Raw genomic sequence first — 15094 nt, 5'->3', positions numbered from 1 at the left:
CACTGAGAGATTAATATACTAAAAACATAAGGAAGAGTACTCTTCTGTCAATTAAAAGTCTGCTCCCAGAAGCCCACTAGAAATGACTGGACCCTGAGCTCCAAGACACGCACGTGAGGACACCGCAGGGATCCGCACAAGAGGAATATCTTTTAGTGCATGTGACGTTTACTTGAATGCTGGTTTGTCTTTTGCTGGGTGCAGCATTGTATACATGTTACACAAACTATTTTACACTGGGGTAGAGTACTGGCAAGCCTTGCGTTGTTGTGGCATGGTGTTAAAATGTCAAAATAGATAAGCAACAGTGACACAGACTTGTGCAACAGAACAAATCTGTTGTGAGCAGCTTCATTTATTATTATTCTTTTTTTCTTTTGCTTGCAGTTTATGGTGCTATATTGGCTCATAATTCCAGAAGGCCTGATGTGAAGTGGCATTTCTTTTTTGTAATTGTACATCATGTTTGTCTACTTCTACCATCAAATTCACAATTGCTTTTTGATTTTATTCCAAAGACAGAGAACGTCTTTAAAATAAGTACTGAGCGGCTCTTTTCCTAACTGCCCCGTGCCTGTCTGATGTACATTAGTCGCAAAACATGAAATTATTCTGGATTTCCAAACTGTCTAAAATATAAAATACAATTACCTTGAATAATAAACAGTGATGTTCTGCCGCGTTGTTATATTCGATCGCCATCTAAAGATTTACATACACAAACACATTGTCCAATCTACTAGTATGACCCACCAGACTCGGTTGTAAGGGATACAATGAGCATCTGCAACAGGATTCAATTCTGCATCTTTCCGGAGTCTGAACAAGTTAAAAAACTTTTTTAAAATAAAACAAAATGTAAATATAATTAAGACACATTCGTTTTTTTGTGTTTTGGATGATGAAAAGTTTGCTTTAACATTCATTTCATGATAATAAACTCTTCCTCACAATTTCACATTATGTTCTTAAATAGAAAGCTACAACCACCAAAAATGAGACAAGTTTAAATGTACCAGCATAGGTTTCTAAACTCAGGCAATGCTTCTATTTTAGAAATGGCGGGGAGAGGATAGGTAAAAAGGTTTTGGGTACGGAAGAAGAAACAGCAAGGATAACCCAATCATTGACAGTGCCATTTTGAATCTAATCTGACATCGACAGCTCATATCAATTTCACCAACAGCACCCACTGGCAATAGCAGGACATGGGAGGGCACTGCCTCCACAGGCATCACTCACGCAAGGGGAAGGAGCAGGGATGGACCAAAGCCAAGGATGATTTTTGAAGACTGCAGGTTCAGCCAACTTTGAGATTTTATCTATGGCCGCCTGGTGTCATTCTCGGCAACAGGAAAAATTCATCGGAACGATGTTGCTTTCTGGCAATATGCAACTACTTGGGTCCATTCCTAATATCTGCAACAGTAAGAGATTGTGCCACTGTGTGAATCAGACAAGCCCGCTTGTTCTTGATTATTTTGGAGGTAATGAATATTAATAGTATTCACCCGCTTGCATCCATGGCAGTAAAGCCATTGTAATGCTTACCAACAATATTGCCACAGTGGTAGGTGCACCTAACTACACACCACCAACAGGTTCTGGGCTCAACAGCATCCAGCTCAGGGTTTTGGCCGGGTTGAATGTCAAATATGCCATCCATAGGAGGGTCTATATAAAGTCCACAAATGGAAGAAAGATTCAATGTTTGCCTTGCCTTATGTAATAAGAAACTTTCTGTGGGAATTTCGTCCATGGTTCCATAAAGGACAGCCTTATCTGTGGTGGTGGGTGTTGGGAGCTGAGACCATTAGGGTGGTTCAGCTGCACTCACGAAATTTGTTTGGTGGTAGGGACCACCAAAACACTCAACATGAGACTGATAGAAGAACCCAGTTTTTAATGACGTGTAGACTGAAAAAAGGTCAAAAATGAAAATTAGGGCCAGGAAATGGCAGGATGATCTGTGTTCTAAACATACGATTTACCAGTTAACAATCACGTTTCTATAATTCCCAGTTTTGTATCAACTGTAACAAGTAACACAACACAAAAGTAAACAAATCATAAAGGAGTCATTTTCAAAATGATGTTGCAAAACCCAAAAAGACCTAAAATACGCAGGCATTCTAGAAACCTTATTTTTGGAGATGGAACATTAGGTGAAAAACGGGTTCCTTTTCACTGGTTGGATCAGTCACACAGTCACTCCCTAATGTGAAGACGTTGCCTAAAAATATTCCAGCTAGGATTGCTTTGTTTGTTATGCATGAGGTTTATAAAGTTAAGAAACTTTCCTCTTGAATTTTTTGCTGCCAGACAGGTCCCATAAAATCTAGGTTCCCTAATGATTTTTTTGTAAAAAAAAAAAAGAAAATCTTTACTTTCACAAATATACAAAAAGACCTACAAAAGTACCACAATTCATTAAAAAGGATGTGGTTGTATGTGACCTCCTTTGATTATCTACTTTAAAAATGCCCTCTTTGAAATTTCTGTAGCCTCACCTCTCACGAATCTAGCCAACCTCCCAGACCCGTGTTGCCCACTTCACGTGACTCCATGTTTGCTACCAATCAAGAAATTCATAAGAATTTGTTGGTACTGAACACAAGTGGCAGAGAGCTCAATTTTAATGTACAAGTACAATGAAAGGAGATGGAACACAAGGTACTCGTAAATCAAGACTCCCAACAATGTCCCAGGTCCAGAAGTCAAGGGCTCCAGCGCCGAAGAGTGGCGGCCTAGTGATCCTGGATGTTGTCTGGAGTTTCACTGCCAAGAAACAACAGTCGGAGGTGACTGGCGTTTTAGAAAGGCATATCACTGCTTTCATAGCTGGGCGTTGGGCCAAGTTCTAGGTGCTTCTATAGGTTTTGATGATATCCTTGATGGCTCGTCTGCATATAGGACAGCAGGCATTGTCCATCTTCTTCAGTTTCAGCCCGCAGGTATAGCAGAGACACATGTGTCCACAGGAGTAGATGACTGTGTCCACCATGTTCTCGTAGCAGATGGTACATTCGTCGCCCCAGTTCCGTGTGATGGGCATAGAGACCGAAGACTCTATCAGGCTCACAGGCGAATTCGGAGCAGTTCCTAAAATGCAATTAATATTTTTATTTGTCATATAAAGCATTTCCATTTAACACTAAAGTGCTGTGAAGACAAGTTTAACAATATATCAGGCTAAACAAATAATGCTTTAGTCACTTTTTTCCTGATTTATAAATTCATGACTTATTGAACACATTCTCCACTTGCATGAGAAGTTACACCTAATGCTTCTCCATTTGTGTGTAGTTGCGACAGATAAACATTGGCATATGTATCATTAGTAACAAGGGCGCTTTCATTGGTCAGTATGCATCAAGCCCAGATACACAATGTTAGTTCACTGCTACCAGTAGACTGCCATTCCTGTCCCGGGTAACTGCGAGCAGGAGAGGCCGATCATGGGGTATTCACTTTTTCACTGATGCTGCGCCTTTTATAGAATTTATGGTACTATCTGCTTGATGTTAAGGGTGGGCAAAGTGGCAAAGTCCTTCTGCAACTTTACAACTATGTCTGCCAGCTGTGAAGCCTTAAAATGTTTTTTTTTAAATCTGAGAAAAAAGGAACCTGGTGCGGCAGCTTCAAGGTTCATGTGGCTGTGGAGGACCAAAAGTGCACTGCTGGTCATTTGTTCTAGTGCTGGTCCACCTTCTGCCTACTTTACACACTGATACAGGGAAGAACTTCCAGCCACGGAGAAAGGACAGGACCGGACCACGCAACAGCTACTGGGTTTCTCAGTTGCAATTCAGCTGATAACTGGGAAACAATATTCTCTGCACCCCAACATCAGGGAGTATCCCACCGATTTCCACTGTTATGGCGCAACCCAATGTATTCCCCCATACCTGTAGTATTTACAACACTCATGGTTGTGAGCGGGTGGGCTCTGCCAGGTACAGTAAGATGTAATTTGCGTATTAGGATATCACGTCCTCCCAGCCCGGGTCCCAGTGCAAGGCCCTAATCTGGGCATCGCTCCGGATCCAGCTGCCAGTGGCTCCAGAGCTACCGCAATCAATAATGGGGACAGTGGACAACCCTGTCTGGTGCCTCTCTTAATCTTTATGTCCCCTGACAGTACTTCATTTACCCCCAATCGAGCCACTGGATCTTGATATGACCCATCCCAATAAAGGGACCCCCAAATCCCATCTTCCCCAAGACCGCCCACAGGCTTGACCATTCTAAGGAATCAAATGCTTTCTCTGCATCTAATGATAATATTAACACTGGCTCCCGAATCTGTCTACTGTGCACCGGCATCCAACTACCCACCTGAGATTGTACCACCTCACCCTGTGGGGGCTTAAACCCTGATTGATCTCTCTTCACCAGGGTTTCCACTACTCCTTGCAGCCGATCCTCAAGCACCTTCGCTAAGAATTTCGCCTCTACATTGATTAGGAATATCGGGCCATAGGATGCGCAGTCCTCCCTTGGTTTCCCTTCCTTGTAAATGGGAACTATCAGTGCACGTCGCAGGTGACCCCTCCGTTTTGGCGTTTAGGCCCTCTCCACAGAGTACAAGGTAGGAACGTTGCCATCGAACACCTCCTTAAGTAGCCATTGCTCCACAAACAGGTCCATATTGGGGCCCTCAGAGTGCTCTTGGACCCCAGTGATGCAGATATTATTACGTCTAGAGCGGCCCTCTGCATCGTCTACATGGGCTGTCAGGTTCCTGACTTCTGACTGCTTCCGTCTCATCCGTGCGTCATGGTCTTTGTCTAAAGGGGCCATGTCGGTGATGGATCGTTCTGCATCACCTACTTTCATAGCTAACTTATGGTGATCTGCCCGCAAGAGGCCGACATCCCATGCAACAGCCTCGATTTTCAGTTCAAGTGCCACTTTTGTGTCGCAGATGAAAGTTAGGATTTTGTTGGTGGGCGCTTTGAGTGGTGACCCCTCTCTCCTTGCGCCAGCGTCCAACTTCACTGCTGGGGTCTCAGCCTCCTGCAACCATTCAGGTAGCTTTGAGTGCACCATTGTACTTGGTCTGCATTTATTTGCAAACCCAGCTGGGCCCCTCTGATCTGCAACACACAGATAAGTCTCTTTGGCCTTCCAGCAAGGTATCGGGGAATCCCCCTCTGCTTTTCCAGGTGTGATCAGGACCAGTGACTGAAGGTCCCCCGCCTCTCCGCCCCACAATCTTGGGCAATCAGATGGCCAGCAAAGTCTCTCCAGGTCTGGTCAGGCCCTCTCTGCCCAGAGACAGTCTGTGGCCTCCACGTGCACCAGCCCGCCAGTGCCAACCCCCCAGGTGGTTGTCAGATATGGTTGTCTCGCACTCAGTACCCCAGACGCGACTTCTTACCCCAGCTGATATACGCCCAACTTCCAAGGGTCTGAGGGAGGTCTCTCCCAGCTCGATACAGCCCTGCACTATGCACTCCTTGGGGCAGTCTTACAGCACCACAATTCGAGTCTCCCTAAACCCCTTCCAGGGTCGCTGTCCACAAGGCCTCAGGGGGATCGCATCGCCACTGCCACCCGTCTGTTATTCTCTGCTGGGGCCCAGCTCACAGAGATCCAGGGGGATGCCAGCTCCACCCGGCCTTTCCAGATACTAGTCAGCTGCCCAAATCAGGCCCTAGGCCCTGCGGGGCCAGCCTTCCTGTTTGCCACCCTACAGCGGGTCTAGCGGCGAATGCAATCTACGCCAAGAGTGGTTCCGCATCTGCTGCCCCCAATTCATGGCTGGTACCCTCCACTTCCATCCCTTTGTGGTCAGCTCCTTACTACCACATCTCTGTTTACCGTCTCGATTACCTTGTGGTGCCGTCACTGTGGACTGCAGTCCTGTCACCATGATCGGAGGGCGGGAAGAAGTGCAAAGCCCCCGATTCTCTGCCAGTGGCTCCCCCTCTGTCAGGATGCCAGGGGAGCCGAATTCTGAAGAAGCCGCTACAGGATAACCGGGGCTTTTGGCCCAGCGGTGCAGAGCTCAGCGAGAGGTGACAGTTGCCATTGCACTCCAACTCACCTGAGACTTTTGACCCCAATGTGACATCTGATGCCTCCTCATGTGCTGCACACAAAGGGGCCACCTGCCTAAACTTCCCGCACTTTCAGAACGGCTTAGAGAGCTACCCTTGCGCAGCCTGGACGCATGTGCAAGAAACAATATTAGCCCCAGACGAGTGTTTAGTAGCTGGAGTGGAGGAGCCCAGGGGCCTTCGCCCTTCCTCATTGGTGCCCCATGTGACAGCGACTACCCCAGTGCATGACAGTGAAACACAAAGGGATCAAGACCCCCCTAACCACCTACCAAGGACATATTGATATATTTGGGCATGCTGTTGCAGGGGGACGGATCACTGGGTCAACTCAAAACTACCCTCTGAAAGCACTCGGAACAGTTTGAAAGAATATTGCAGCTGATACAAGACATTAAAACCACCCTAAAGACCAAGATTGACACAGTTTCACTGTAAGTGTCTTTGCTGACAGATGTCCACTGAAAACTATCTGAGAAGGTTGACGGCACAGAATCCACCATTACTTTACTGTGCCCCACTCTGAAGGAAATGCAGTCTCAGATGCAACTCTTGAGAGTCGTCATCACGTCTACTACTGAAAGCAGTGGACGCTGAGGGTCGCTCGTGACGTAATAATGTTAGATTCATGGGTCTCCCAGAACGGGCTGAGGATCCAAACATGGAACTGTTCCTCGAACAATGGCTAATGTCTATGGTCCTAGCAGACAAGGTTCCTAAACACTTTTCCATTGAAAGTGTACACTAGAGTCTAGGACGGCCCCCACCACATGGAGTGGCCCCGCGCTCCGTGATTGTGCATCTACTTGATTACAGGGAGATACATTTAATCCTGTATGCATTTAGGGTCAAAGGACCATGGCACAATGAGGGGGCTGTGGTAACAGCCTACCCAAACTACAAAGCGTAGGTGCAGCGACGGCACAGTTCCTATATGGCGGTTAAACAGCAATTATGCCAGATGGGCTTAAAATATGCTTTTTTCTCCCCCGTTAAATTGAGAGGAGTAGGGAAGGGAAGCAACACATTTCTTCCAGCCACCTGAGGAAACTTGATCCTGGATACATACAAAAGGAGGGGCAACCTACATAGACGGTGACCCACCTAAAGGCCGCTGCAAGAATCAGAAAATGAAGAAAAGGCATAATTGGAGACACCAGAACAAACTAACAAATGAACTAGCAGCCAAGGAGAGGGTGCAAGTGGTCGCAGATGTGATGCTGCACAGCAGAAACCCCATCACGGCATATTTGTCAGATCATGGCCCGGATTCTGAGACTGGTACGGAGAGATCCAGCGCATCAGAGGATGGCGAGAACTGGGCATTGGTCCTCACTCCCTACCTGGCCAAAGACAGTCTGAGGCAGACTGCCCCCTAGGACACCTCAAGGCAGGCAGGTGCGGGGATGCTTTTCACTGCCCGAAGGCGGGTAGACAGAGGGGTTGGGCACCGAGGGAGCGAGGGACTTACAAGTGAACATGCGGCTCATTTGGCCAGGACTCTTCAAGGGCCCTATGACATTCCCATTATTTCTGAATTGGACATGGACGCTATGTTAATGGTTGGCTATCTACAGAAGTAATTGTTCGATCTTGATGGCTGGATACCCAGTAACTGACCAGGCTTGGGGAGGGAATTGGGAAAACTGTTTTATATACTGTTAGTTTGTTGGAATCCACACAGCGAGGAACACCAAAATGTGTTATATAATGAATACGAAGGGCAACGGGATGGCTCCACAAGGGGGACAAAGAGGGAAACATGGATTCATACACGACAGATTAGAAGAGGGATAGCACTCAGGTAATTACCCCAAAATACAATCTCCTAATGTGAAATGCAGGGGCAACGCCCAGGAATCGACAGGCAATATACACATATCTTATGTTCCACCACATTCATAGAGCAATACTACAGGAAACATGTTTGCTGATACTGGAACTGTTGAAAGTGCAGTCAAGGTGGAGGGGGAAGTATATGGTACAGCCTAATTGGTCTATGTCCATGGGGCATTGATTTGGATTTCATCAGGGGTCCCCTATGTGGAGAGGTAAAACAGAATTGATCAGGATGGCAGGTATTTGGCCCTAGAGAGATTATTGGAATGGCACCCACTCTCACTAATAGTGATTTATGCACCTAATACAAGTTACTCTGATTTCTTGGACCAACTCACACCTGCTGTCCTCCGTAGCCCACAGGCATCAAGCGTCTGGGTGGATGACTATAACTGCATTCTAGATCTCGACAAGGACAGGTCCAACCCCCCCTGGTGGGTGAAGCAGTGATTCGTAGGATGATAACACTTCCAATAGTGGACCGAAAATATAACAATACACGATGTGTGTATACCGATGCACCCGAATACCAGGGATTACTTGTTTTACTCCCCGGTACACGACATACACACAAACTGAACTTATTTCTCTGTAGTGACGAGATATGCCAGTGCGCATTAAAGAAAGAATACCTTGCACGCATCATCTCCAACCACTGTCCATTGCACTGGGGTAGGGGCAGAGCAAAAATACCAACTTGGAGGTTGCAAACAGAGGCATTAAAAATGTATCATACTGTGATGCCATAGCATCACATATAACCCAATACTTTGACATTAATGCAGGCTTCACCTCACATAGAGAGGTAGAGTGGGAGACCCAGAAAGTGTTCATGTGTGGCCACTGCCTTAGCACAACATGGGTGTTGAAGCAAACCCCGCATAGGGAACAGTTGGATATTGAGAGGGAGCTATGCTGTATTGAGAATGACACCCTGACATGGCCCAATAAAGTAAGGCGCCTCCAAGAGATTAAACGTACTTACACTGAACTGGCTACCAGACTATCGAAACAATTATAAAGAACACACAGCACGCCAATACTCGGAAGCGAAGCGCTGGTGCATAGGTATTCGCAGCGAGGATGGGGACTGTTAGAAGGTGGTTCTGACCATTTGAGCCGCCCGGATTTTTTGCTTTTTTGAACACCTAATTGTTGAGCTTTTACTGTGGGAGAGCCTCATAAGTTGGGACTCACCCACAGTGAACTCATGATGAAAGAGCCTGCATGTGGATTTTACCAGTGTCCCCCTGGTGTGAGTAGGCCACTGCGCTGCAGCCCGAGTAAGGGGCAACGGGCTGGTTACATGCAGACACGTGTTTACATGTGTGTGCACACGTGTAGGGGCTGCGCAGGGGAGATTCCTGGCATGCACAGCCCAGGAGCAGGTACAGATAGAATGGTATGGCAGGAATTATGCAGAGCTGGGTGGTGACATTGAATAGGCTTTATACAATGGGAAGAAACATGTAAGGGAAAATCAGTGTGCCTTACTGTTTTCACTGAAGGACCACTCCATTATTCTCCTACGAGAATGGGGATTACATGGGATAGTTTCACTTCTCTAGAGCCTACAGATTCCAGACACTCACCGACGTACACTGTAACTTGTGTGACAATAAGTATTCTGCTGAGTCCAAAACCATATCTGTACTGCTTATAGGTCATCCAGAAATGTCAGATTCCTCTGACTCAGCTCATAACCAGAGCCTGGCTGAGTCTGACCCTGCCAGGCTGGATTAATGACCTTCCTCCCCACGCTGTAGCATCAGAGACCCGGCCCTTCATGGCAAGCATTCCAAGGGCGAAGGTCTCCTCTCGAAGAAGGAGAGAAGGTGGGTGGGGCTACAGGTTATCCATCAGCAACTGTCACCTGGTGCCAGGCACCAAGCTGCTCTGCAGAGAAGGCAGCAAGGGGGAAGGGGCTTTTCAGAGACCATGTGGCATGAGACCCCTGGACGACGCCATTTTTTTAACTATCCCAAAGGCCTGGGCAGGAAGGAGGGAGCAGGGGCAGAGATGTGATGTCCCGCTGCCTGATAGGGCAAGCAGAGCCTTCCTGCCAGCCCCCTCAAGATTCTTTTAAAAAGGTCTTGCACAGGAAGAGAAGCGCTCTCTGGGGTGTGGTTGACTGAGGAAGACTGGTGCTGGAGTCTGGCGCCATGGGCAGTTGGAAGGAAAAACCTCCAGACTGTCACAGGACACTGACTTGCGCCAAAAGGGGAGTCCAGGACCAGTGATAAGAAGCCTGGGCCTCTGCGCAAGGAGAGGAGAGGCCCAGGGGGAGAGCCAGGAGACAGGCTGGTGCAGGGAGCCAGTGAAAACAGCTCCCTGCTGAGTTCACCCTCCTTGAGACCAGGAGGGCAAAGGAAAGTGCTCCCAGTGGCTGGGGTGCGCCACCAGGAGCAAGAAGAGGCCAAAATGGTGAAGATCGGTCCCCTGGTGGCTGAGATATGCCCCCCTCAAGGTAGGCGACCGTTGACCTCTGGCCAGACATCAGCGAAGCGCATGCGGCTCTGCCGCTGGCCTTAAATGGGCCCCCGGGGTGGGTCAGGTCCCGGGGGCTGCCCCCACAAGAAGTTAACAAGTCAAACTCAACAGGGGTATACCCAATCACCCTTATATACCTGGGTAAGGGACGTAGTTTGATTTAATTCATCAAGAAATAATTAATTGTGGAGAGGGTAATTAAATGTGCTCTACTCAGAAATTATTGTGTATTTTTTCCTTTATACCATTCTTGATTGTATAAAACCCACAAGAAGTTAAGTTGGGGAGGGATCGATGTCGCGCTCCCCGTGAAGATGCCCTGGGGCCTGGGATCCCAACTCCGGGCCCCAATGCGGACCAGGAGAACAGGGGAGTGCCGCTGCACTCCCCGGTGGAAGGAGAAAGGCGGGGGAGTGCCGTCGCACTCCCCCGAGGTCCCGCCGCCGGGTTGGGCAGACCAGAACAGAGGTGCCGGCTCCCGCGGGGGTGGGCTCCCTGGGCTGCCCTCCAATGATCCGGCCATGCGGGGTGCCCGGGTGGGACCGGGCCCCCAAGAAAGGGAGCAGCTGGGGGTGGGTTCCCCGAGCTGCAATAACTCACCTGGCACAGGAGGGGTCCAGTGGGACCGGGCCCCCCTACGAGGGGCTGATGCGGTGCAGGGCTGCCATCGCGGGTAACGCGGCTCTCCCCGGAACAGCGGGAGAGCCGCTCATCAAGAATGCACCCGATGGGGAAGAGCACCCCATAATGCCTTGCAGGCTCGGGCCGGCCTGCAAGGGAAAGCAGATTTTTCTCGACTTGTGGTGGCCCCAGGAGGATGGGGTCACTGCAAAATGTGTGCCAAGGTGCATGGGGAGCTGCAGGAGCAACGCAGTCTCCCCCAGCACGAAAATGGAAAGTCCCTGCATAAGTCTCTGGGGACTCCATAGCAATAACCCCTCGAGGGCTCAGCCAGCAGTAAACAGCAACCTGATGCTGGAACTTTTGTTCTATAGCCGGGGGTGTGTTAGGGACTGCACCAAGGTAGGAAGGGCTGAGATGGGAATGTCTGGAGAAGGGCATCCCCTGGAAGTGAAGAGGTGCAATTGCACAAGAAGTGCATTTACCAATGTTATTTCTATTGAGAGACTGAAAGTCACATGTGTAATGTGATGTCATAAGTAAAGTGGGGTTATGTTGCTGGACATTCCTGCTAGGGTGTCTGGCTGAATATACTTAATCCAAGTGATTATAACTGTGATGCCTTTTAGGGGCTTTTTTTGCAATGCATTGTAATGGTTATCAGCTATGATAAGTACTGTCATTTTAAGTGATGCTTAAACATGTATTCTTGCCGCTGCATTAGGTGAAGAACAACTCAGACTGTTAGCCCCTAAGATGTAGAGGTGTATACTGTATGGTCAGTATGAGATGTTCAGTCGGGGTTATGTGTCATCAGGGCAGATGTGCCCATTTTAAATGCTTGTTGAGATAATGGGGTGGGTCACCCCTGGGATGGTGCCAATGGGCAAGGCCCTCACTCCAGGTTATGTTCAACCCACTACATTAGGGGGCAAGATGATGTGCATATATGGGAGTGGTGGTACTAGACCTCCCCCACTGCGGGAGGGGTGGAAATGTTATGCAGTGTCACAAAGTAATTCCAACAGCTTATGTATATTTGTAAATTGAGTAGTGTGTGTGTTTAATTAATGTACTCTTCCTTTTATAAAGCAAAGTACAGACTGGACAATAAATTATTGAGTGTTATTTCTGCGTACTGATAAATGGCCATTACTAGCCCACACCACCTCCCTTGAGTAAGCCTTCGACTGCTCTGCAACGCTACCCTCTGAGAGTCAAGCGCTACAATGGGGTGTTTGGTTCCCAGTGAAGGACATGTGTAGTCATGTTATTTGTGCAGGCCTCACAAGTACTGCCTCGTCTCCCAACAGGGACATATCCCAAACAGAGACTAATTCCACCTTTGCAGGATATTATCATACCCTCTATGCTGAGCAAAATGATGCAAGCATGAACCAAATAAGGGACTTCCTATGAGAGATACCCCCACCTGCCTTGGTCCACTACAGCGAGCAGATCTAGATGAACCCATACAGGTGGAAGAGATACGCAGGGTCATAGCACAGAATAAAACTCCGGGAACGGACGGTTTCCCTATAGAATATTATGCAGCCTACAGCACACTACTCACCTGCTAAAACTGTACAAAGAGGCACAGGATAGTGGCATGTTCCTGGAAACCCTCAGGAAAGCACTGATTGTTCTGCTCTCCAAGCCAGGGAGTGATCCACTGGATGTAAGGTCATACCGGCCACTCTCACTACTAAACCTTGACTAATTGGAAAGCTCTTGGCAAATAGATTACTGACAGTAATAGGAAACCTAATCTATATATACCAGAATTGTTTTATACCAGAATGCAACACATTTCTGAATATCCGCCGAAATCAGAATTTGATGGGGATGAACCCTAGGGACCTGGAGACCTGTCTGATGGTGTTGCTAGATACAGAAAAAGCATTCGAAAACACTGGGCTGGAAGTATCTTTTTGCAGTGCTGTAGATATTGGGAGTGGGTCTGGCCTTTCCGCTGTGGATAAAGACACTGTATAGTAGGCCTATAATGAGGCTTTGAACTGGTCGAACAATATCAGACAAATTTGAAATACACAGAGGCACCAGGCAGGGTTGTCAGCTGTGCCCACTCATTTTCACGCGCACGATGGAGCCTTTGACCAGCGCACCAGGGCCCAGCTGTGGGGCATACGAACATTTGATGAATGGCATATAAAATCATTATATGCAGATGATGCCCTACTCTACTTACATAATGCCCATACATCCTTCCTGCCATTGATGGAGATGCTCAGTACTGAGAAATGTCATGCCTCAAAATTACTTGGTCCAAATCCTGTCTGTGCCCACTTCGGCCAATTCTGGAGCATCAGAGAGAGTTTGAGATGTCCACCAAATGCATGTGGTGGTTTGGCCCACTCACACATTGGGGGTTGAATGTTTATTACTCAGACGCTGATTTGACAGAAGGGAACCTGGACAAAGTGGTAGCTCTGGCTCGTCACTCCCTCCCTTTGTGGCTTCCACTGATGCTAACCCCCATGGGTCGGGTGGCCAAAATGTTGGTGCTTCCCCGTTTACTGCATCTTTTCATAGCCTTACCACCTATGCTTCTTAGGCGCCTCTTCAATGGCCTTCAAGGATTACCATCAGACTTGATTAGAGGAACAGGTAAGAAAAGGGTCACACTGCAGGTAGCACAATGCCACTTACCAGATGGAAGACTGGGAAAACCCAACTATGAGCTGTACTACGCAGACACACAACTGCAGTGGCCGATGCACTGGCTACAGACTACCCCAAATGCAGAGAGCAAAGGAGTTAACGAACTTTGCATGGCAAAAAACATCCTAACCTGGCTATTGCGCAATGCCCAACCACTAACACCGGAAACTAGAGAAATGGTTGTTGCATGCAGATGTTGGCATTAGTACATAGGACACCCACCTTATGCCCCCAACTACCAATTTGGTCACTACCGACAATAAGAGATTCTAAAGGGCGGAGCGACATGCATCCTAGGACAGAGGCAGGGGTACTAATCACCAAGGACCTCTATGATGAGGGAGAATTAAGGTCATCTCAAAAACTTAAGAGACACGACTGGGATACCAGTAGGGCGCTTCCTAGAGTATAACGCAATATAACATGTTATCTGTACCCACTGGGGGAGGGAATATTCTGAGTCAACCACATCAATGCCCCTGCAAACTAAACTAACACACTGCATGCAACTCGAGGAAAGCAGTTTTTGCATTGTATAACACTTTGCCTACACAACACTACACAAAAGATTTGCCTGCTGAAGATAAGTGGTCAACTGATCTCGGAACCGTGCTGACCAACAAACAATAGGCGGGTGCTAAAATACTACTGAGAGAGATCTCAAGAAATCCAGGATTCCGCTACACAATTTAACTATCAACACCAGACCTACCTGACACCAAGACATGTTCAACACATGTTCCCGGGGGCCCCATTGTAATGTTCTAGATGTTGTCATCGAAATGACGGTTTCTATCCTATGGTGCGAGACTTCCACGTGCTTCAACACACGTGGTGGGAAATATCAGGGTTTTTTTTTTTTGCGGAGTTTTATATAGTGCGAATTTGACCCGGTATCAGGTATCAGAGCGCTTTACATAGCACCAGTTGTGTTACATGAGAACACATTAATTTTTGTTAGGCAGGGGGAGGAGCCTAGCGCGCAACCAAGATGGCCGCGTAGGTGCGAGGCTCCCGAGGACCTCCGCGACCTCCTGCATAAATCCTGACAGAATCCTGTCCCAGATGAGGGGACTGTGTTTGTGAGCCCGAGCAGAGGTGACGCCCGTTTTCCGTTTTTAAATCGGACCTCGGACACCGGCAGGAGTATCGATTGAGGTTTGCGGCCTTCTCCACACGGGCCCCCCGTACTGGAGTTGTGGGGCGATCCGGACACAAAGTGAACAACAGCGGCGGGCAAGGCTGGGTGACTCGCGTACCCTGCACTTTCACTTTCGCTTTTGCGCCCTCCTTGCTGCCAGGCGAGGTTGGGTTGCGGGGCGGTGTGCGGTGGTGTGGTCTCGCTGGGGTGCCCTGCTGGTCCGCCAGCTGCGGTCCGTCCTGCGGAGCGGTGGTCG

General features: G+C 48.2%; 1 protein-coding gene across 2 annotated transcripts in view; it reads right to left on the bottom strand.

Annotated features, from left to right (window-relative positions):
- Positions 1–318: 318 nt before the first annotated feature.
- NEURL1 (neuralized E3 ubiquitin protein ligase 1) overlaps positions 319–15094 on the bottom strand; it is a 463336-nt gene continuing 448560 nt past the window's right edge. For both annotated transcript variants that reach the window (XM_085606709.1, XM_085606704.1), the window contains one exon: positions 319–3102. In XM_085606709.1, the coding sequence (XP_085462835.1) occupies positions 2861–3102 (242 nt within the window). In that variant the 3' untranslated portion in view covers positions 319–2860. The remainder of the gene's footprint in view (positions 3103–15094) is intronic.

This window comes from Triturus cristatus, chromosome 1_2 (genome assembly GCF_964204655.1).
Source record: "Triturus cristatus chromosome 1_2, aTriCri1.1, whole genome shotgun sequence".
Lineage (NCBI taxonomy): Eukaryota > Metazoa > Chordata > Amphibia > Caudata > Salamandridae > Triturus > Triturus cristatus.
The sequence above is the reverse complement of the archived record's forward strand: the minus strand, read 5'-3'. Positions and strand labels throughout refer to the sequence as shown.